The sequence below is a fragment of the Photinus pyralis genome, unplaced genomic scaffold (genome assembly GCF_008802855.1).
Source record: "Photinus pyralis isolate 1611_PpyrPB1 unplaced genomic scaffold, Ppyr1.3 Ppyr1.4_LG3a, whole genome shotgun sequence".
In the NCBI taxonomy this organism is placed as follows: Eukaryota; Metazoa; Arthropoda; class Insecta; order Coleoptera; family Lampyridae; genus Photinus; species Photinus pyralis.
The window spans coordinates 12550684-12574776 of record NW_022170509.1 but is presented as its reverse complement, the minus strand read 5'-3'; the positions used below and the strand labels follow the sequence as shown (position 1 = coordinate 12574776).

Genomic DNA, 24093 nt, shown 5'->3' with positions numbered 1-24093 from the left:
AGGGCCTACATTCTATACATTTTTGTGCAGTCTGAGAAAGACGTAAATGAGTCTAATAACACGTATAAAGCTACTAAAATTCAAAAATTTCTCGGGGCATGACCCCCCTCCCACCTCTTTCCAGGGGGGATTTCATACCCACGGGTTTAACACGGAGGGGGGCCGCAGAGACAAATAACATTCACAAGTTAGGCCACCAGTAAAAAAGGTTGAGAAACACTGCTGTATACTATGCCTAATATAACAGCCTCGCGATACTCTTGCCTTTTGCGTAGCTATGGCGGCAGTAGGGGCGACTTCATACCTCCCCGTCCACACACACTCAGGCCTGTCCTCTGTATTCTCGTTTTGCTACATTGTCTCGTGTCGCAATCCGTCTTTACTCCACGTAACGTTGCAAATCCCGTATCGCATGCCGCCTACCAAGGGCTACATGCTCTAAAATAGTATATTAAGATACAAGTGTATAATCAAGTCTTTAAAGCACGCGCAACGAGTTTAATGGCACGACGCAAAGCGGAGTGCCTTTAACCTTGCAAGTGCTTTAAAGACTAATTTATACACGTGTATCTTATAGTATTTTTTATTATACCTGCAGTATAATTTAAAAATAGGAAATACAATGAAATCATATTGACGTTATACTCGAATACATGTCTAATTAAGTAGGCTGGGTGTTCGTAATTTCACGATTGCCATGGCAATATCACTTGACGTTTGCTTATAAAAATCATCGTCTTTATGAAGGAAACGATTTCCGTTGAAAAAAATAATACACCGTCCAGTAAATCGCTTGTTGTAAAATCTAACCAAACGTTGGTAGGTGTAAAATCCAAATCCAGTAAAGCTTATTATAAAGAATATGAAAAGTTGTTTCCATGGATGAATTGGAAGTTACTTACGAATAAAATCTTAAATGCATCGATAATGCTGGCATATATGAAGGAAATGTCAAAGGAATTTAAATCTTCTATCTTTTGGTGCATTCATTCAAAACTTCAAACAATGCTGCGATTAAAAAGTGGAACAGATTTGGAAGCATACTCTAAATTACGCGCGTTTGTGAAAGCTTCAACCAAAGGATCGGTACAAGCCAAAGAAATGTTCTGCATTTACAGAAAGCGACCTAAGAGGATTTTTTATTTCACCCAGATGACAGTTTCAAAAGTCATACTTGAAGTATCGTTACTTAGCAACTTTAAAGCACGTGTGTTTTAAAGGCCTTTTTTCGCACGCATTTGAGTGTTTAAAACGGAGATTGTGGTTCAGGTATAATAAAAAAGTTCGTTTTTACTGCAATAAGCCTGCGGCTAAACAAAACTCTGCATGTTGTTGTACCTCAAGAGATCGAAAAGCGTATTTGAGATGAAACAACCAGTCTCAAACGACAGGATTTATTAGTGAAAATGGCAATAAATCATTTGGTGGCTCAGGGTGCATCGTATCACAAGAATTGTCTTGTCTAACAAATTCAGATCCTGTTAAAGGAAGAATAAACCCTTAAAGGGCATCTAAAAAAGCGACAGAGCACCTAGGTCATTGGATTTAAGAGCCCACATGGCCGCTGTACGTTTGAGTTCCTGTTCATAAACACACCAGAAACCACAAAAAAAATAATTGACAAATTACAAAACAATACAAAACAGTCTTGCAATGGTCAAAAAAGCCTCTGAACCTGAATGTCCAATTTACGAAGAGGAAGGGGCGGTTTCCCTAATAGCTTGGCAGACAGTTTTATGTACAGCCGCCTTTATAATTGTATTTTATATTTTGTATTTTGCATTTTGAATTCTGTATTATGCATTGTGCATTTTATATTTTATATTTTATATTTTGTATTTTGTATTTTGTATTTTGTATTTTGTATTTTGTATTTTGTATTTTGTATTTTGTATTTTGTATTTTGTATTTTGTATTTTGTATTTCGTATTTTGTATTTTGTATTTTGTATTTTGTATTTTGTATTTTGTATTTTGTATTTTGTATTTTGTATTTTGTATTTTGTATTTTATATTTTATATTTTATATTTTATATTTTATATTTTATATTTTATATTTCTGAAAGTGAAATACAAATTACTACTTAATACCAGAATAATTACAAACTATATTCATGATTATAATTTGTAAGCGTACATAAACCCAGTTTTATATATCATACGAAATAAAATGGTTCCGTTCTAAGAAAAAAAGTTTCATTACAGGTACTCAGAATTATAAATGATATAGGGAACCCCTTATGACACTGCATGACGTGGCATCTAGATCAACCTTCGTTAGGAAGACATTCACCTTTAAAGTCTTGGCCCTTCCGGTGGAAACGTCTCGTCGATATCTATTGTATCTTTGTGAATACCTTCTTTCGCACCGTTTTCGAGTTATTTTAATAGATCTCAGTGACAGATGGTTCAATGGAAATTGAGAGAAGTACCGTTGGATGCGTCTCGATAAGACCTACGATTTTCCCATTGTGTTGGCCCTTCTGGTGGAAATGTCTCGTCGATATCTGTTATTGTTCTTTGTGAATTCCCATGCTCAATTCCATTCATCTATAGGCCTAACTTTCGGATGTATGGCTTAAAAAAAGCCCCAATGGACTGACGGATTTTTTCTAACTTGGTCGTTCAAAAAATTCAGATACCTGTTTGTTTGTCATCAATCAACGCATTATCAGCAATCTCAATTTAATCGGCCGCGACTGCACCGTCATAAATATTTGCGATTTCAATGCGTGCCCATATATGAAATTAAAAAATTATAAATTTTAAAAAATACCGACGTATCCGCAACATTCTCTATAACTTACCACTACCGATTGCACAAACCACTACATTAGTAATTCAGCTTCACGAACTGTGGCTGTCGCATTTCATATCTGTTCTCGAAATAAAGCTGGATAGGATTCCGTAACGGCCAAGTAAAGACACAGATATAACCCAGGTCTGGGAAACAATCAGGAAATTTGTGTAACCTTTTTATTTAAAAAAAACATCGAATGAAATTTATCGTCGTGTATAATACATTTTACTTCATAGCAGAAGTCATAGAAATGATTATACAAATTCTGTAGGTATATAATTTAGACGTCTAAAATAACACGCTTAAGTTCTCCCGTCGTTTCCATATCAATATTGTAATTCTGTTCTGAACTTCATTTTATATCGTGCTCCGGGTTCCATTTTTAACAAGAATAACAGATGGCATTGGAATGCACAATGCTTTGTTTCACTTTATCTACCCTCGCCGTTAAATTGATCACTTTGTCTACTCTTACTGTTAAAAAGACACTTTAACCTACTCATTCAAACCTTTTAAAATGTCCATTTAACATATGATGAGAAAATACAGTAAACTATTTTTAACTGACACTGTATAACAGTATACACTATTAATAAAGGTAGAAACAGTATCAAAATCGATATTTTTGCAGTGATGGCGACGGGATAATGGCGGAAATGTACAATGTTGTTAACACAATACGCACTCGAAAGAAACAAGGACATAGGGGTGTAATTTCTAATGCGAGTTTTATTCAGAAATCTGTCTCCACAGCGCTAAGAGCCACTTGCTTTATTTGGTTTGTGCTTGCTTATTAACAGTTATTTAAGCACCAATTTCGTTGTGAAAGAAATCAAAATATTGCCATTACGACGATTTCTCATAATCATTTTATCGTTGCACAAACATCTTACTTGATGGAAATGTGCGAAATCATCAGATATCGTGTTCAACGTTCCAGTGGCAATGAAAAATTATATACTTAATTGCTCAATTTACTTAGAGCAAATTGAGTAGAACAGAGAATGAATGTTATAAGTTTTCGACTTATACGTATATCAATCATAGCGAGAATAAAGGAATGCAGAGATTTAAAATTTGACAGTTACTTGTCCGAAGTAATCACTCCACAAAAACTATTTGAAGTGGATGATTAATTACTGCTTTCACGTCAAAACTCGAAGGATTTTTTAATTTATGTGCCATTCTGTCATCTTAAATCCTTCCTTTCTTCAGAAAAGGCTTTTTGTGTCCCATTCAAGTTACTTACCTGTGCGAATAACAGCTATAAATTAAAATTCAATGCATACATTTTCAAGGCCCCAATATCAGATGGTTGTTTGGTGCAGTAGTACATTATGGTCTAGATACGAGAAAAACCTAAGCTTAGAAACAAAGTTGGAATAATAATGATACACCAATTTAAAATACTACCACTACTCAAAATTTTATCTTAAAATATACGATATGGAATTGTAGCTCGTAAATCGTTTTTATTGAAAAGCGGCAATAAAAAGGCAATTATTTCACCCTTAATCTTATACCTCGTTTAGAAATGAAAGATTATCTTTAGGTTTTAGTAGAAACGTGAGGGATGTAAAAAGTAACTACCTCTATTAAAGGAACTTTCTAATTGTTTATGCTCATTGTAACTTTATTCCCAAATTAGCTTTTCATTGTGGAACTTTAGTAAGCTTGTAGGAAATCTAATTAGGACGTGAGTGTCGCCGTATTACGCATTAATAAGATTTTTGCATTGTTAGCGCCAAATTACGTCGGGGGTAAATAAAGTGCGTATTAATTACTATTATGATTTTCGTTTAATGTGCATATCACTCCTGTATAATTTTAGATCAAGACATCAGGTATCAGAATTATGAGAATCGGTGTAGTTTCAATTATATTGCGAATGTGATGATCCACGATATTGACCTGTAAAGTGGTTATGATCAAATACTGCAAATTGTTTCAGAGTGATGGGACGTTTTCGCATTCAGAAAATGTTGAAACTGGCTATCACTTAAATTTTCCATAAGAATTATGTTATTGATGATTTCATTAGCCAACTGTGCAATGCTATGAAATTCTTTAACAAACCATTGAATTGCTCCTATAAAACATATCGTTCTAAAGAATCATACAAATACTTCGAATAATAAGCATTGCTGAACGGTATTATTTATAATGAAATATAGTGCTGTTCTTTTCGGAACAAGTTACACTTGTGCACTTTTCTAACATGCTTTCTGAATTGGCATAAGTTAACAAATGGTACTTTTTCCTGAAAAACACATTTTTTGAACCAAATACTTTTCTGCTTCAGTAGGCAGCCTTACAGCGCACTCGTTTATTTCATTACAGTAGGTGGCGTGTTTCTGAAGGAGAAGATCGGTTGAAAAACGGTTGAGCATGAAGTATTTACTTTTAAATACAAAACCTCATATAGGGCCCCAACCTGATCTTTGTCGGAAAACTTTTCCAATTTTTGTTCTAATTTATAAAAAAAACGTTTTCGTTATACGATCATCAGGACATGAAAATCCAACTCTTTGTCATATACACCTTATATGCACTCCATCCGTGGATACACTGTATAGATTTGCAGAAAAAGACCATAAACTGCTTTGAACATCAGTTTCAAGAAATGATCTTCCATTTTTTCATTCCGCCAAGAAACTACCGGGAATAGATAACTGAAAAAGCCCGTGTAAAGAGATTGTTGAAATTATTTTTGTAGATAAAGTTGCCACAACTGTCCTGTATACTCAAGCGGAGTTTGAGCGTCATTTGATACTTTGTAGTTTTCGATTTGTTAAGTAACCTCAAATGTTGACATGTTAGAACGCGTCACCGTGCATAAAACGCATTGTATTTGATAATGAGAAATGACCATTTCGAGGCATTCGTTTTGAGTCGGTAAATCACATAACAGATAATTCGCCGCGAGTACTGAAGTCGATTACGAAAAATGCGTTTAAAAACTGTTTTGATGATTGGCTTAGTTCGTTTGTGTAACTGTATTATTTCATAAGGGGCCTACATTAAAAACGATATAATAAATTTGGATGAATAATACATTTTTTACGTTTCATTGACCAATTCCCGGTACTTTCATGACAAAGTATGATCAACCATACTGTTTGTTATAAAGGCATTCATTACATGGAAACTTTTGAACTCATGGGTCATGCATCAGTGATAAATTGCCTAGTGTTAATAATAATAACACGGTCACGTGACCGGTGAGAAAACAAATGAAACATTTTTTGTCAAATCAGATGACTTGTATTCCTACTTGTACACAGTCTGTTTGATTTTAGGTGTAACAGCGAATATCTCGGTTACTGTTAGAGATATGACAAAACGCTAGCGAAGAAAAGTTGTTCTACATGAAACTTTGTGGTATCTGTTTAGCAAACAAAAAAAACTGAAAATCAAATGTATTAGTTCTAGCAAATAATGAAAAATTTTTAAATGAAATTTACCAAACTTTATTACATATTCTGAAACTGTACAAAATTCTCTTTCCAACGATATTATATCACGTATCATATTATGGCATATATTATGTTATATCGCATGTCATAGTCAATTAAAAACGTACTAAAGCTTTCAAAAAACATCCTCTGTATACAAGATATTAAATCTGATGCCTTTCTGTTTCAGTGATTTGAATTACCTAAAATATTCAGATCATAAATTACAACTCTGAATGGAAAAATAAGTTTGTAAAAGTAGATTCTAAAAATAGCTGCTTTCCAATTTCACCAAATTTGAATGTGATATTTCAGGAGGCATAATGTATGAAGTAGAGCAGCTATTTATAAGAATTTTCAATCTGTTCTCTGTCAAGTAGGCGTTTGTATCGATGTGTGGTCATAGCCGTTGAGTTCGGTCAACAACAAATTGAAAACAGAATATTCGATTTGATTAATATCATAAAAGAACACGGTGACAGAATGATATATAAAAACGATGTATTACAATTTATTACTCCTCACCTCTGCTCTTAGTGGCGAAGATTTAATTGTATGTGTATGTGCACATGTGTACTGCATATTTCTCAATTAATCAATTTGCAAGCACTAAATCTGTACTCGCAGCTTTCGATACTTGAGGCTTAAGGTCTTTTGAAAATGATTAATGTATCGAATTTTCGTAAGATCGTACAATTGAATTCACAAAAGGTGAGCCTTACTCGTCCATATATTAACATAAAGAAGTGAAATTGATTCACAAAGTATAGGGGCGCAGGGTTCACTTTTCCTGAATTCACCTTTACCAATGAGTAATTATGAAAGTGAATTTGTCAATTTTAAACTACAAACTTCAATCCCATATTGAAGGAACAAAAAAATTTAAAGCATCAATCGAAAAATTGAATTGCATTGGATGGTTGGATCAGGAAATCAAAAGCTGGATCGTAAAAAATAAATAACGTCTACTTTTCGCGAATAATCGATTCGCAATAAAAAAAAATGGAAATTTCAATGGAAATGGAATGGAAACGATAAAATTTGTATTTCTCATTGGACCAAAAAATTGAATATGGTCTTAACAATAGAAATTTAACATCATTTGAAAATACAAATGCAAAAAATTCTATTTTTTCTCATAATTACAGATTACTTTTTCAATCAAGATTTCCATATTACAACCCAGATATTTTGAGTCTTGGTCGAAAACTTTTACTGAAGAGATTCATTAACTGATTTCTACAGAAGCAGTAATTGAGGCAACAAACCGAAGCATTAGACACTAGACTAGACAGGGCTAAAGGACTTACACCAATCGGGAAAATTGTATGTGGATTTAACGACTTCAATTTATACATTTCTGCAGATTACAAATTATGATTCCTTTACGTATCTATCACCGAAAAGATAATTTCACCAGAAGTCTAAAGTAGTTCATTTACCTTAACTCAAACGGCTATAAATTTTCCTTCTTGTCTTCTCAGTTTGAGAAATGGTTTATGTTTGCAAATATATTTTTACTCCGCAGAGTAAATGTATAAAACATCTGCCATCCCGATTTAGAAAGACCGCCAATAATACCAACAACACTTTCCGCATTTATATAGTTATTGCTCAACAAGAAAAAAAGAACAAATCTTATTAAAGGAACTTTACCGTCTCACAGTAAATTTTTATACAGAAACCCTCTCTAATCAATTCGAATTTATAAATGCAGGGATTTCGTATTTTTCAGTAAAATATTTTTAAATTTGGTGTATAGATGTTTATTGACACAAAAAATGCAAAGTCCTCACCAAAGTTTTTATAGTCTCTTTGAAAATCTTTCAACTAGAATACAAATTTAACGCAGCTTTTATACAAAAAATTCCAGACGATGTGGCTCCGAAGTTTTTGACTTTTATGTATTTAAATTACGCGATCGTTTGTAGTTTAGACACCTTTTGATTTATCGTTGGGTTTTTAAGTTTGCACATATTTTACATATATAGAAAGCGAAGCTCAAAGCTCGATAATCGTCATCGCTAATAACGTCCTTTTCATGCTTGCAGCAAGCTCGATTGTGAATGCTAACTAAATTTAAATTGTGTCTTAAATTCTTCTTGTCTGGAGTATACCCTTCAATTAAAAGTTCTGCAACTTTCACGATCAGAGTCAAAGATTTGTGAATAATCTTACCTTCTTTCGTGTGTCGTTATTTCCCTACAAAACTAACAGACGGTAGTGAATATATGACGGAGGACGATAATATGTTTTTACCGCGTATGCCCTGAAGGTAAAAATGTAATCGTTTGTTGTTGAATACAAAGGGTGTTACAAATTCTATGTATTAGCGTTGCAATCTGGATAACTATAAGAGATAGAACGTTGGTTAAATGGAGATAAAGTTGCACATTTTAATGCTGAATAATTTGTTAAATAGAAATTTGAAAATATTTTCTTACTTCCGGAGATATCCCAAAAAAGACCAAAAAGCATTTCTCAGTTTGTTACAGCTTTATTGTAGGTTATTTGGAAAAACCAGGAGCGCTTTCTTTTTAGGCATTTTTCAATGCTCTGTAAGAAATGATTTAACTTTTCCGATGCGACACTCCGGTTTTTAGATACCATCTTTTTCTAGTACGAGCCTGCATTTTTTTTCTTGTTTTCGAATAGCTTTTCATTTCCCAAAACTAATGATGTGTAACACTTACTGTCTTTTCAATAAACATAAAAACGAAGTATGAGGAATTTTTTAATTATTTTTAACAAATTATTCAGCATTAAAATCGCATACGTGGCAAAAATACACTGAACATGTAATTTTATCTATGTATCGAGGATATTCCACTAAATAATATTAAAAATTATTGCTTTAAAATACATTTGCAATTTCCAACTCCAACTTATTACACTTTCGTGTTGACAGGAATATGGAGCAAACTCACACAAACCGCGTATTTCATGCCTTGATTAAATATGCATAAGTAGATTAGTTCTAAGTGAATTCACACAAGCAATCGAAACGAACCGCCTGGAATTGAAAGGGAAAACTGAATAGTACGTGTGTTTCATTATATAAAAGGTCAGTTTGATATAAAATTCGCTATATTCTCACAACTGAGAAAGGATTATGTCGGTGCCGCTGAACAGGATAAAAGATTGAAGCAATGAGATTTACAGAAATGAAAAGTGACGGAAATTCATTACGGTATTAATCTCTGTTGCAAGATATGGAAATGGATATATTAATGGATGAGAGATGGTTTGCTTTTTGTCATACCTGTCATGACTCTTTGTCCTTTAATGTCCTCAAGCAGGTAACATCCTGCTTTCGTTTCGGAATCACCAACTTCGCACACTTGTTAGGAAAATAATTATTTTCGAGCAAGGGCAGTTCGGGAAAAGATATGTTGTTGTGTAAAATTTCGGTGGCGTTATTAACTGAAGAAGTTGCGTTTTAATATATACAAGGTTTTACTATTATCATTATGTGGTAAACCGAAGGGGAAATTTCAAATGCTTTAAGTGTAGAGTTGAAAACCTAAATAAAGACTTCCTTTAAGTCGTACCAATTCACCATTACGTACTAAAGAAAAAACTTTGCGTTGCATTTCGTAACGTAGTACAAAAAATCGCGTGAGATTTAAATTAAATCGTATAAAGTGGCGAAATTATAACTTAAACTGTCAACAATAAACTTAGTTAAATTGATCCCATTGCATTTCAGATGTTATTATAATCGTATTTTTGTTGCAACTGCTTACTGAGGATTTTTTCTGATTATACTAAAGAGTAACAGAGTTCAGTAAACTGAGTGGTATATACAAATCACGTTCTTGAATGTCAAATTGCCGCTGACTAGTATCAACAAAATACCAGAATTGAGCGCATTGTAATCAAGAAAAAATTCTCACTTGAAGTACTACCCATTACTAGAAGAATTCAATATCGACGGGTTTCCCAATGCATTTTTCTCGGAGAAAACCACATCTGTATTATATAGCCATCCAGCTGCACCTAGAACAAGCGCTGTAGTCTAAGGCTAGTTCTATTTATTGCTGTTTAAATATTCGAAGTAATATTGTAAAAAAAAAATTGTATAAAATCTAACGCAAAGCTTTGATTGATTAGCCTTAAAGAGTTCAAACCATTTTAAATGTGTGATATTAATATTAATTTGACAATTAAGAACCTAGTGGTTTGGATTTAGAAGTAACTTTTGCCTTGTGGAATTTTAATCCATAATTTCAATACAAAAATTTGGCAAATTCAAAATTTTATTTGCTAATTTTATCTGGGAAAAAATGTGAAATAAAAAATGTTTGAGGTGTTTATGTATGTATGTATAGGTACTTCTTAAACAAATACGCCAATAAAAATTGATTTTCACCTATATACTGATATTCTGGAGGCGGCTTTTCATGGGGGAATACTCTAGGATCGATCTTTCGCGGGGCGATTTTTTTGGGTGCGAATCTTCCGGAGGCGAATTTATGATGGCGTCAAAAAATTTTCCGGGACGAATTTTTCGGTAGTGAATATTCCAGGGGCAATTTTTTTCGGGGAATATACTGGGGATAGTTTTAACAGGGATTAGATCCCACACAATTACTTCTATTGCCTGGAAGACAAGCTCGGATTAAGGTTATGTTATTTTCGATGAAATTTTTCAGATCTGTTGATATTTTAAATGGACCCCCTTTTTGCGTTTCATTTCTCTTTGTCTACATTCTTTTTTTGAGGTAGGGTTGCGTAACCCTTTGTATACCGAAATTTATTATGTCATGAGTATTGTGCTTCCCAACCGTCTGTGTGTCTGCCGGGTCGGACCTATGCGTATCTAATGCAGACGTGTTTTCTAAATTGGTTTATATTATCGTTTGTTGTGTTCATTAAATTATATTCAGTTATCCTTTTCCATCAGAGAGAGCAATATGTTGCTTGTCTATACATATTGGAGATTACACGCGTAACATCTCATATCTATAGCGACATGATCCTAAAAACAGACACAAAAAACTAAATGTAGCGTGCACTTCCTGCCAATTCGTAAAGATATCGAGGGAAGAAATGAAAAAAATTATCATTTAAATACTCATAGTTAAAGCAATAAATTATAAAATACTAATAAATATAACCCAATATTATCATCATGCAAGGATACCCATTTCCCGCTTGATTTCTAATACCGCGCATGTAAACCCCTTCAAAAACACATAAAAGGGTGAGGTAAAATCGTGTATTGAGCGTTGTTAAAATGTACGATTTGTTGTGACCACGTGGGAATACGTGGGAAAAGTTGGAACGCTGACGTCTAAATAAAAACGGAGTTTTGTACCAATTACATTGTGTAGAAATACAGTATCTCTTTTAAATGTTTTGCTAGTCTTGATCTGGTTGCATGCAAATTTTGTTAAATTAACCCGGTTGTGAGCACACATTTGGCTCTATGATATGAGGCGCCGTTTGTGCCATAAATATATTTATAAAAATAATGGGGATATACAGAAATGAAAGCAATATATAATATAAATCTCATTAAACTATTAAAATATATCACACATTTCATATTATATATCAATGCCGAAAAGAAATAATTCACATCGCATTTTTATCCCTATCCGCTTTTATTTCCATCACCGCAGTTTAAAAATATCCATCAAATAGCGTGTGCCAAAATGTAATGTTGGTTGCGGTCGGTAGCCGCAGTTTCTATATTCAGCGGCGCGATGTGGTTCGCGCAATCAGCTGTTGGTTGTCTTGATGATTTTTGCGTTTTGTTTTCGTCAACCATAGTAAGGCAGTAACAGGTGAAAAAAGTGCAACATTTAATTAATTCGCAATCCTTAGACATTCAGGTAAGTTTTTCTAGCTAGTTTACCCGTCGACATGTAGCTGTAACCTTTATTTATTGGGCACCTTATCATCGTTTATTTATTTTGTTCTCTGCATGTTCCTATTTACCTTCATTGCAATAGACCTTTTCGAAAGTTCAATCCACTGTACTTTGATCCGTCGCACAGATGGCCTCAACATTATTAAAACTGCAATTAGGATTAACCATTTACATCTTGTCAAGAAAACGTTTTCGTTTACTCTTAGAGTTAATGCCGATTCTCACACTACAGTGCAAGGCAACGGCTCTGCATGTGACGTACCAAATTCGTTATCGTTGTTTTAAATAAATGCATTTGAGTTGCCGAGACGAAGACTACTTAATGTTAATACTTTACTTTAAATGCATTTAAAACAATAACGAATTTGGCACGGCACATGCAGAGCCGTTGCCTTGCCCATGCCTTGCACTGTAGTGAGAATCGGCCGTAAGGTAAGGATTGCAAAACAATGCTGAGTAAGGTTTGTTCGTTGGTTGGCACGATTACGTGTTCATGGGCGTAACAACAAATGCATTGTTATTAGGTATTTCTCTCAGCAGTTCTATGAGGATTTAAAACAACTCAAATTCCATCAACCAACAAACCTTTAATCCGGTTAAATGTTTGAAGGGGGTATTATACACACCTTAACGCAATTAATAAGTGTTTTTATAAGTTTGTTGATTGATATTTTCTAAATGCATTTGTGTTGTTGCTAAACGGCTTCCTCTCTTTCTTAAAGCTACTTGATAAATTCCCAATGGGCAAACTATTTTATTAACAATTTTTTACTGTATACTGTAATAATTTTTAAATTATTGTCTGCAACAGACTGGAAACAGATCATTCGCAAGTCAACGACAGGTTCCTATTGACAATGGGTAGTGGAGCTGAAATAAAAGATTTGTTGACGGAGATACTAACAAGCTCAGAATTCTGTAATGTGATCAATAATGCTCTTTCAAGTCGTTTGACCACCACTCCTGCAATTAGTCCTACTGTTCAAGTGCCGACACTGCCTGGACGAAATACTTCCGAAACACCACCATCGTCAAGAATGTCCATGATATCCTCGAGAATTCACGAAATGTTCCCCAGTATTCCGAGGGCACGACATAGTAGAAGCCAAAGTCGAAATTCATCTCGTGGGTTGACTCCTTTTGAAAAAGAAGTCTTCCTTATAAAGAGAAAATCTTGTGAAGAAACACTCAAACGAAATGAAAAATTTGATGCTTTCAAAGACGGTAGGTATTAATCGAGGTATTAATAGTCTCAAAGGACTTATCCGTGCAACACAATTTAGTTAAATTTACTTTTTCTTTACAAAAACCTGCTCATTTTTTTAAATATTATTATTAAATAAATTAATGGGACATATTGTATTGCTTTAAGACATGCATTACTTACTAATCAGACAGTTATTTATAAATAGAATTGCTCTATATGTATTTAATTATTAAATTAAATTGTTCATATTGTTTTTGTTAACATCACGACACAATATATTGTGTAAAATTAGAAGAATACTATAACATGAAAATTGGTCTAAAAATGTTTATAGGCGGATATTTTTTAAACCAATCCTCAGAGGTATTGTTTCCTACTGTTCTCAATTTACAACTTATACTCAATAGCCTAGTTCGTTTGTCTGATCAAAGTTGCTCCAAGCAAGTAGAGTAGGTAATCACCGTTTGTTTTGAGCACAAAACAAAAGCCGATTTGCTTTATTTGCTTGGAAGACAATCAAACAAACCTACTAATTTACTTTGCTATATTATTTTTTAGGTTATGCTAAACCAGCTGTCAAACTGTACACTCAGTGGAAGGTTGGTGAAATCAAACAACATCTGAGAGAAGTTTTTCAAAGTGTTCTCACCAACACTGACTTTGATTTCCTCATGCCAGTTAGTGGCTATTTGTCAAAAATAGACATGGAAGATTTAAATGGGGCTCGATTAAAAGCTCTACTTCGTCAAAAACCGCTGTATTTGCGACCTCACGTTGATCTTGTACAAGACGACAATGATGGTAAGAAAGGAAAATTTCTTGCATATGTTTTTATTTTTTGTTAATATGTTCCAGAAGGGACATTTGAAGAAACGGATTATACAATGAATGACCTTGAGGAGTTTCCAGACATAAGATCATTAGATGACCATACACAGAATGTGAATAGTTTCACACTAGAATTACAGGCATTACATAATAAAATCACAGAGAGTGTCACATATTTTAATGTGAACAGAGAGGACATCTTCTTAACATGCAAGCTTGCCCTACAAAGAAAAAGCTTTAATCCTTTCAACCGACTGTCTGTCAATTTTGTCGATTCTGACGAGAACACAGAAGGCGCAATTGATGGTGGGGGTCCTAGCGCTGAAATGTTTAGATTATGTATGTCATATTTCCTCACAAGTTGCTTGTTTGACGGCAATAATGAGTCAAAAAATTTGACATATTGCATAGAACAGCTACAGGCAAATAATTATTACTACTGTGGGCAAATAATAGGCATGTCAATACTACATGGTTTTGGTGGACCCAACTTTATATCTCAAGCATTGTTTGATTTTTTATTGTATGGAATTGATGGAATGGCCCCTAATATAGATGATGTGCCTGAAGGGACATTGAAAACAATTTTACATACAATGCACGACTGTAATGATGTTGTTGATCTGCAAAATATTATTTTGGATGAGGATATGATTTCCATATCCGGATGGTCATTCATAAGCGACATAACAGAAAAGGAAAAGCTTATTGCAGGTAGTTATTAGATATTAGTTTTCAGAAATCCTTTACAGATTATTTATAAGATGAGGAATAAAATTTTCGTCAAATTTAGTGACATTTACGTGTATTCTACTTAGGGCCGGTCTTTTCATCTCCTAATAAATCTATTTGTCAGATAACTATTAGACAACTATTGTATCAACAATGGTATCTATGGAATTTATTGGGAGAATAGTTATTAGGAGGTGAGAAGACTGGGCCTTAATGACACAATTTCCACCCATGAATCCGCCTATTTACTTAATATGACAGACAGAACAAGGTAATCCCATATCCGAATGAACGACATTCAAACCACTCGTGTCAAAATTCAAATGAAAACAATGTATTTGTTATGTTTCAGATGTCTGTAAATTTCATGTGGCTCTCAGAGTACGACCTGCACTGGAACAATTTGAAAGTGGCTTGAAGTCCTGTGAAATTCACCATTTGATAAATAAATATCCCTCTGATATGAAATCTCTTTTTTGTTTTACCGCAACCAAATTAACATTTAGCAAGATGAAGGAACTATTTTCCCCTGTGTTAAATCCACAAGGAAGTAATTTACGTTCGATAGAAAACAGAGTTCTAGGGAATTATTACAATTTTGTAGCAGATTGTGAAGGTTTGTTTTAATTAGGATTGCACAAATAAATTATTTGGAAATTTATGTTTCAGCGGACGATTTAGAAGTCTCCCTTCAAGACATACTTATCTTTACGACCGGATGCAGGACCATACCTCCGTTAGGATTTAAACAAACTCCCACAATTGAATTTCTCCATAACACCACCAAAATATACCCTGAAGCAAGCACCTGTGCCTTAGTTTTGAAATTGCCTGTTATACATACAAATTACGATGCATTTAAAGATAATATGATATTTGGTATTGGAAATGGCGCAGTGTTTGGTTTACAGTAATTATTTTAAGCATATAGAAGTTGGATTTTATTCTTAACGCATGGTGCAATATTTTGGAATATCGTGTAGTTTTGATTTGCAATATTGATTTAAAATATACAGAATTTGTTTTTTATTTTGAACATAAAGGTATTAATGTTCCAACAATATTTCACGAATTTTCAGATAATGACTTATGCCACATTGGCCATCATCAGACATAACATCGGGGATGCTCACATTTATTCTGTGCATCTGTTGATCTGATAAATGTAATTCGAATTCGGGTACGACCACACTATTGCTGGTTTCAATTTCTGGAGGAGGTCCCATTTCATCAAGTCCGTATAAATTTGGGTTTTCGAAGTATGCGTCATCTTCCATTCCAACAATATTTTCATAATGTTGTCCTTCCAAATGTGCTAGAGACCATAGTTGAAATGGAGACTTCGCTCTTGCTGAACTTAAACTATGATGGTTCCATTGGTTGACAAATTCCTCCAAACATTTTTCAATCCGTGGAAGGAAAACGTAATGTAGGCAAAATAAATCTATATCAGAATGCTCATCCAGATAATCGTTGTATGACATGAAAAGAAACAAATCTTTGAAATGCCGCGTCACTATTCGATTTACTTCAGCCCATAGTCTTTCTATCCGCTGGTTATGCACCGAACGCCCAACAATAAAACTACCCCTATCAATACCTCTTTCGTTCAACATAAATTGGGCTACATGTATATTTTCAACCCCTCTATCACCTCTCACACGACTTGGAATCCCAAATAAATTTGTACCATGTTTGAACAATTCTAACACACTTGCCGCCTTATTATTAGTAAGGCATCTGAGGTATATCAAAAGGCGACTGTATCCATCTATACATCCATGGTAAACTAATCTATATGAAATAAGTTTATGATTTGAATCAATATGCCTAAAAGTGTAAATTAATTTTTTCTATAAACAACTTACAAAATTACCATAAATAATTAGCTCCTTTAACTTGATATATACGCCGCTGAATTGTGGTACGTCGACGCAATGCACGACCCAAGTGATCAAGGGCATGTAATTGTTCTCGGACTCGCCATCTTGCAACGCTAACTTTTCGAGCTCTCAAACTTCCCAACACATATACCTCGCCTGCATTTGGCGTTTGAGTTAAAATTTCCTGAATTAATACTGCTAAGTCTTCGTTAGAAATGTTAGCTTCAATATTTTCAAAGGACCATTCTGCCTTCTTCCTATACAAGGTCCGCCTTGATATTTTAAGAGCTTTTGATATCCCAGACCAAGACATGCCCAAATTTCTCAAGAACGCTACCTGGTCATATTGAATATCATAGCTTGGTCTGCCTACAGATTGTGTAGGTAGGAGACTTAGTTGGAATGATGGCCAGTCAGGTAAACCACAGCCTAAAAATTTACTCCCCATTAGAATGGAACCCATCATTACTTGTTACTCCACCTTCCAGTTTATTTTCCACTATCTGAAGTAAAGTCCAAATTAATGTATATACTCTGCAGAGCTTGGCATGTAGTTCAGGAACATTTTCACAAGCACTGACCAGGACACTAAAAGCATGGCAATGGTTTTCCATTTTGAGACCACCTTCTTCTAATAGCCTGACATCATGATTGTTGTGCATTAATAAGTAGTCCAGTTGATCAACATCCACAATTATTTCTTCAAAATAATGTTGAATTTCCATAGTCGGACTGAAACATTGACAATTTTCAACAAAATTTTCGAAAAGGTCTATTGCAATGACGTAAATAGGAACATGCAGAGAACAAAATAAATAAATGATGATAAGGTGCCCAATAAATAAAGGTTACAGGCTACAGCTACATGTCGACGGGTAAACTAGCTAGAAAAACTTACCTGAATGTCTAAGGATTGCGAATTAAAATTATTCTAATTAAATGTTGCACTTTTTTCACCTGTTACTGCCAGTTGACGAAAACAAACGCAAAAATCATCAAGACAACCAACAGCTGATTGCGCGAATCACATCGCGCCGCTGAATATAGAAACTGCGGCTACCGACCGCAACCAACATTACATTTTGGCACACGCTATTTGATGGATATTTTTAAACTGCGGTGATGGAAATAAAAGCGGATAGGGATAAAAATGCGATGTGAATTATTTCTTTTCGGCATTGATATATAATATGAAATGTGTGATATATTTTAATAGTTTAATGAGATTTATATTATATATTGCTTTCATTTCTGTATATCCCCATTATTTTTATAAATATATTTATGGCACAAACGGCGCCTCATACTATGATGCAAGTGGAATCGTAAGGAGAATTCAAATCCCTGCAATTTTCTTTTTCATGAATTTTGGGGTGTTATGTCTAGACTCTATCCTCAGAGGAAATGTGAACAGTTGTCGCCCTATATTAAAGATAAAATTAGTCTTTTATTTCTTAAAAGCGTGTTTGTTTCTCAAGGCAATCGCGGTCTGCCCAATAACTGGATGGCGGCGCTGAAAAGCAATTCAGAATTTCTTAAGGTTTTAGAATAGGGCATTGTCCTTGTAAAAGAAGACCTTTTTTTGGAAGTACGATCATTATATGGACACCGTAATTAATTAAAAACTATTGACCTACTTGCCTAGTTGAATATAATATATTAAATGATATGGATTTCAAGTAGATTTTTTGCTTCGAGCACAAAGTCAGTGTATTAACGTGTTGTAACGTGCGGTACTGTTTTTTTCGTATTACATCATATTGTTGTAATATGGTCTTTAAGCCTAATGGAAAATAATGCAGTATTTCAAAACAAATTGGGTTGGTAGGTGGCATCAAAACCAAATTTTTTTCCAAATAGGTATATGGTCCCAGAATCTGCATTTCGTCTTTAATTTGGTACGCGCCACTATATGGACCCCAAAAAATCCCTGCTTAAGAAGAAATTTGATATTTTACGAAATCGATGTAGGTACGACGCCTTGGGGAAGTTGGAAAAAATTATTGGGTTAGTTTTAACTATTTAAAACAATATTTAAAAGTGTAAATAAATAAGTTCTGAAAGCTAATTAATGAAAAAACGTGAACGTAGAATCGTGATGTGTGATAATGCAAAATATGCATTGTTTTTCTTCCTAATTGCAACTGAGTTAGCAATTTCAATTTAATTAATATTACCACAGAACAGTTAGTAGTTAGGAAGCGTAATATAATCTCTGTCGAATTTCGAGAAAAAAAGGTAGTGACAAACCGTTATTATCTCACGATCTACGGACACGCTCCTTTGTTGCAATGATGACACCAAAGAGACAACGCGTTTGTCCCATTGAAAAATGCGTATTTAATCACGGGATGATTAATCTCATATAATATGGAGATAGCTTAATTTCTTATGACCGAGTCGTGCCAAGCAACCATTTCACACTTGAATTAGAAGATGCATTTACATGTCGGTCATGTTAGCACATGGACCTGCAATACTAAATATTTATAACGGTGTTGTTGTTCACCTGGGATTTAGCACGGCATTTTTATTTATTTGGATTATTTGGACTATTTAGAGTATGTGATTCATATTTTATAAGTGATTGGTGCGATGTAGAAATTTACTTTTCAAAAGTGATCTCGGATACTTTTTACGCGTGGATGCTTGTATTTCATCCATTAAATATTGTCATGTTTTTCCATTTGGTTTAATTTATTTGAATTTTATGTTCCCTAAATATTTATCTTTTAAGCATTATGAATTCTCGTTGAGGATTACGTTCACGAGTGAAAATGGTGCATTACAAATTTAAAACTGGACACATAAATCAGTCTGAATGTGGAACGACCATCATAATTATATGTCAACCTAAAACTTGAGTTGTTGGTTGTTCAGAATAATGCATTAAGCACAAAGAAAATTGTAGAATATCGACATTATTTCGCTTGATTCTACCAAAAAGTACCCGAGATGAAGTGGATGATACCTTTTATCCAAATATAAATCAAAAAAGCAAATGCAGTAATGAAAAGGTGAAAGCTACTAGGATATTACATTTTGTTTGTTTTTGAAAATTATAAGCTTGGGTAAATCTTCTGCATCGAGCTTGTTTTCCCAATTAAGTTCGTGCGCACTTGCAAATTTGAGATGTTGTGGTCCTTAAAAATGTATAACGTTCAATTCTAGTGCACTCGTTTGGATGTAGTATCAATAAAACTTCAGAATAAATGTGATTTTGATATATTTTGATGAAAATTTACGTTTTGATAATTAAATATACAGGGTCACCATGGGAATCTCAGATACCGTAGATAAGTAGGTAGTTTAAATTCGGAAAATTTGCTTATTTTGATGCTTAAACAAAATTTCGTCTTGAAATTGAAAAAAAAAAATAAAATAACTTCCATAAGAAAAAACAAAGTTGATGGTTAACCTGAGACGAAACGTCAGACTATCTTTTTTTAAATAACTTCGGTAAAAAATAAAAACCGTTTTGCAAAATTTCGTTAATTCCACGAATATCTCCGAAAGTGAAGGGATTTTTTAAGTTTCAAAACAGCATTTTTTAAGCATCAAGATACGTAACTTTCAAATTTATATCTACCTACAGTTTCGAGATCTCCACCATCTTGGGCCCAATTCTCAGATACCAGGTGCTACAGATACCTACGTGAAAATTGTACTCATTTTACTTACAGTCTGAGACTTGATTTTTTTCTATGATAGTAAGGGGGCTATTTTAATATACTTTGTAAGCTGCCGGACCAATTGTAGAGGTCAACCATCCCCTAAGCGTATTTAAGCTGCCGCCATGATTAAGAGTGGAAGTTATACGTGCGCTTGAGTGTGAGTAAGATAACTATACGTATATACGAATAGCCATCAAATTGTATTCTAAGGGGTTTAGATAATGCGTTTCGTTTGACTTTTTTGTATAAATAAGAATGCACACATAATTTACAATGGAAAATAATCTACTGTCTCGCTGTACTGAGCCTCAGCCGATTGTTCCTTGGTCACCGCAATTTTCACTGATCTTTAGGGGTTTCAACTCTTCGAAGAGGTGTTGGTCCTTTATTTGGTGGTCCGAATATCCTGAAACCACGAACCATTGTTCGTTATCGTTTGCCAAATTCGCCTTTTATTTGGGCTTCTCCTGCTTGGTGGTCCCGGTCTGCTGCGTATACTTTGGGCATCCGTAGCGCCTTTTTCTTTTTCGGTGATTTCTTCGTTCCTGAAAAAGCTGCTCCAGTCAATTTCGAGAAGTCCGACTCAACACCTTTTTGGTTGTGTTTAATTTCCTCGGTGAGCAAGCGGCACTTGACAAATTCCAAATTCAGATTTTACGAATTAATAGTGATGTGGATTGTAAAATAACGATTTGTAAGTTACATAAAAAACGGTTATATTACGCGTAACTTACAAGAGGTCGGTTTTTTTAATGTAATTTATGTCTTTTATGAAATTTATGTAACTTACGTTTTTTATTTAAAAATCCGTAATTTTTGTAAGTTACATAAAATGTAATACCTATTTGATACATTTTGATCGGTACTACCACAGACCATCAACGGTACTACCAACGTAAACGATTCACCATTTAATCTAGTTTGGTTTAATGAAGATGATACAGCATCTAATTCGCGATTTTGAACTTCTCCCTCCAAACGACGCGTGATGGCGAAATACCTACTGCTTGGGTATTTTATTTAATACACCAAAATATATAATTTAACAAGTGTTTTTATTTTCAAACACTCACAAAATTCAAAAAGGTTTATAGAATATTAAAAAAAACATAAATAACAGGTAATTTTACAAAAATATTTGTAAATTACCTAAAAAACATAAATTACTGGTAATTTTACTGTAAAATTACGGTTTTTTTTAAAAAATGGTAAGTTACATAAATTACATAAAATACATAAAAGACATAAACAATTGGTAATTTTACACGTAATATTACGCACTTAAAAAAAAACGTGTAATTTAACATCACTACGAATTAACGATAAAGTTTGAGAAAATGCTCCTGGCAGGTTGTTGGACTCGAATCTCAGAGACAACATCTGTATATGCAAATACATTCGGCTGGAAATACTACTGCGTTCGAAGACACGGATCAAAGCATCCCAAATCGCTTTCAGTCTAGCCTTTAGCTGTACTTATCCTATATGGGAATCGTGTATCCGGGACACCAACAATGATTTGCACTATCTATCCTGCTGCTGTCGCCTCACGAGTACTACCTCCTTCTGTTTCCGCACATTCGCCGAATAGCATTTCTACACCCACAGAGCTGAAACATTCACCGCTTCCGTCTCGATGGACACTAGAAGATCCCGCTCTTCCCGGAACTTCCAGGCACTTTTACGCACGCCACGCGATCTCTGGACCGAAAGTGTTATGGGACAGCTACTACAATCGTTCAACTCCACAATAATTCATAAACTCCTAAAGCTATAAACAATCTTAAAAATATTTAAATTTATACACCTCTTGCCACAATGTCTGGAATCTGTTGTTCTGTTGATGTATAATTTAATTTGATTGTTTCATCGGCATATGGACGGTGTCCAGTACAAGGTAATCCTTAAAAGTACCACTCAGTTGATTGGATATATATTTGCTACCTAGGAAGTACGAAATCGTACTATCGCTTATTTATCAGCCGTACATCAATCCACTGTACTGGCTATCGAGATTCGGAAGGTAACCAGTATGTACTAGTATAATCCTATCAATATTAGAAAACTGATGTTACATTTAATCAATCCTTAAGCAGTACTAAATGGTACTGCTGTTTGTTTATGTTTCTCTCCTGGTTATCAATTTCTCGAGTACTGGCTAGCGGAATTTGGACAGTAGCCAGTACAAGGCAACCAAGAAACTGATTGTGTAATGTGTATGTATTCAGTACCCAAGAAGTACTAAATAGTACCGTTGTATATTAATGTGCGGGTTATCGTTATCCAGTGTACTGGCTAGCTTCCAAATCTCGCCAGCCAGTACATAAAAATATCGGCGTCCTTCATATGTAGTAAATGTTTGCTGTCGTTTTAAGATAGTACTCAAACGGTACTACAGAGTACTGATGTACTGGCGCGTACTGGATATATCGTGTACTGGCTACCATCAGGCACGCCAAAATTTGGCTGAGTTTATTAAAATCGGCCAAACTGTTTCCGCAATCCGCGATAATAATTTTTCAAGGTTTAAGGTTCGTCTGGAGCCTGGGATCTGAAGGATATTACGCCTTTTCGTCTAGGAAATAATCGTAATAAGCGAATAACATAATCTAATAATTCAGGAAGGTTTGCGAAACTTTATCCATTATAAATTTATAACTCTCATTAAGTATTAATATACCTATTATGTATCAAATAATCTCAGAGTGTAACATTTACGTATTATTTCGACCAAAGTTATGAATCGTTATCAAAATCTGTAATCAAATCATATCGTTCAAAATTAAAAGTTTATAGCCCAGTGAGAACTATTAAGGAAAAATTAGATAAGGCAAATGAAATAAGATATTGCGAAATAAAGGACAAATTAATTGAGTTACTTTATACCAACGATATGACGAGGGGAAATTTCGACGAAATGATTTTAAGCTCCTCCGCGCCTTCATAGAGGGATAAAAGATTCAGGTCAGTAACGTTTCTTTTGCTTTCAGGTGGACGGATTGATCACGCACATCACTATAACAACGCCTATAGGGCTTTGGACGAAACTTTAGCTATGGAAACTGCGCTTTTAGCGGCTTTATCTATGGTTAATCCAACCGAAACTCTCATCGTCGTAACTTCCGACCATTCGCATGTTTTAACAATGGGAGGTCAAGCAACACCGAGAGGACATCCTATTCTTGGTAAAATTGCTTTATGTAAATTCGTAGTTGTTTCTAAGCAATAATTAAGTCGCTTTTAATTAAACGTATTTTTGCTTGATCGTGAATGCAATGTATTTTAATACTTCAATTATTTAAGGGTGCGTTTACATAATAATTACTTTGTAAAGTAGGTATTGTTCACATTCCTCCTCAAACTTATCATGTCAAGGAATATTTAAGCAACAGCATTATGGTTGAATGAAAATGGCTGGTTGTTCACAATGAGAAGTCAGTTTTCACACCCGGCTTATCTCTGTAGCAAATCTCGCAAGTTTACCATTCTGCGATACAAAAAGTTGAATGTGGTGACGAATATCGCATCCATTAGGTGTTACGTTGGAGAATGATATAAAAAATTGGGGAAAATGAGCGCTATATAACGTACGCGTTAACTTTGTTTTGCCCCGGACGCAGAGCATTTTAAATCCGTA

At 34.3% G+C, this 24093-nt stretch overlaps 3 protein-coding genes across 3 annotated transcripts in view; 2 read left to right on the top strand and 1 right to left on the bottom strand.

Annotated features, from left to right (window-relative positions):
- LOC116165767 (alkaline phosphatase, tissue-nonspecific isozyme-like) overlaps positions 1 to 24093 on the top strand; it is a 74311-nt gene that overhangs the window by 42509 nt on the left and 7709 nt on the right. The window contains exon 3 of the mRNA XM_031480435.1: positions 23447 to 23641. Within this exon, the coding sequence (XP_031336295.1) occupies positions 23447 to 23641 (195 nt within the window). The remainder of the gene's footprint in view (positions 1 to 23446; positions 23642 to 24093) is intronic.
- Positions 12958 to 15928, top strand: LOC116165483 (G2/M phase-specific E3 ubiquitin-protein ligase-like). Its single transcript, XM_031479955.1, has 5 exons — positions 12958 to 13356; positions 13898 to 14140; positions 14195 to 14881; positions 15252 to 15515; positions 15569 to 15928. The coding sequence occupies exons 1-5, from the start codon at positions 12990 to 12992 to the stop codon at positions 15811 to 15813; spliced, it is 1806 nt and encodes a 601-aa protein (XP_031335815.1). The 5' UTR covers positions 12958 to 12989; the 3' UTR covers positions 15814 to 15928.
- On the bottom strand, positions 14523 to 17771 carry LOC116165484. The gene is made up of 4 exons (XM_031479956.1): positions 17681 to 17771; positions 17264 to 17514; positions 16776 to 17211; positions 14523 to 16729 (listed from the first exon to the last, which is right to left on the bottom strand). The coding sequence occupies exons 2-4, from the start codon at positions 17505 to 17507 to the stop codon at positions 15946 to 15948; spliced, it is 1464 nt and encodes a 487-aa protein (XP_031335816.1). The 5' UTR covers positions 17508 to 17514; positions 17681 to 17771; the 3' UTR covers positions 14523 to 15945.

What these genes read in the sequence shown, in the direction of transcription:
- LOC116165484 (XM_031479956.1), bottom strand. Translation starts at nt 17,507, where the DNA reads ATGGAAATTCAACATTATTTTGAAGAAATAATTGTGGATGTTGATCAA. An exon ending in AGTGGAAAATAAACTGGAAG is followed by an intron (nt 17,212 to 17,263) that starts GTGGAGTAACAA and finishes GTAAATTTTTAG; the next exon opens with GCTGTGGTTTACCTGACTGG. An exon ending in AAAGGAGCTAATTATTTATG is followed by an intron (nt 16,730 to 16,775) that starts GTAATTTTGTAA and finishes TTACACTTTTAG; the next exon opens with GCATATTGATTCAAATCATA.
- LOC116165483 (XM_031479955.1), top strand. Translation starts at nt 12,990, where the DNA reads ATGGGTAGTGGAGCTGAAATAAAAGATTTGTTGACGGAGATACTAACA. An exon ending in ATTTGATGCTTTCAAAGACG is followed by an intron (nt 13,357 to 13,897) that starts GTAGGTATTAAT and finishes ATTATTTTTTAG; the next exon opens with GTTATGCTAAACCAGCTGTC. An exon ending in TGTACAAGACGACAATGATG is followed by an intron (nt 14,141 to 14,194) that starts GTAAGAAAGGAA and finishes AATATGTTCCAG; the next exon opens with AAGGGACATTTGAAGAAACG.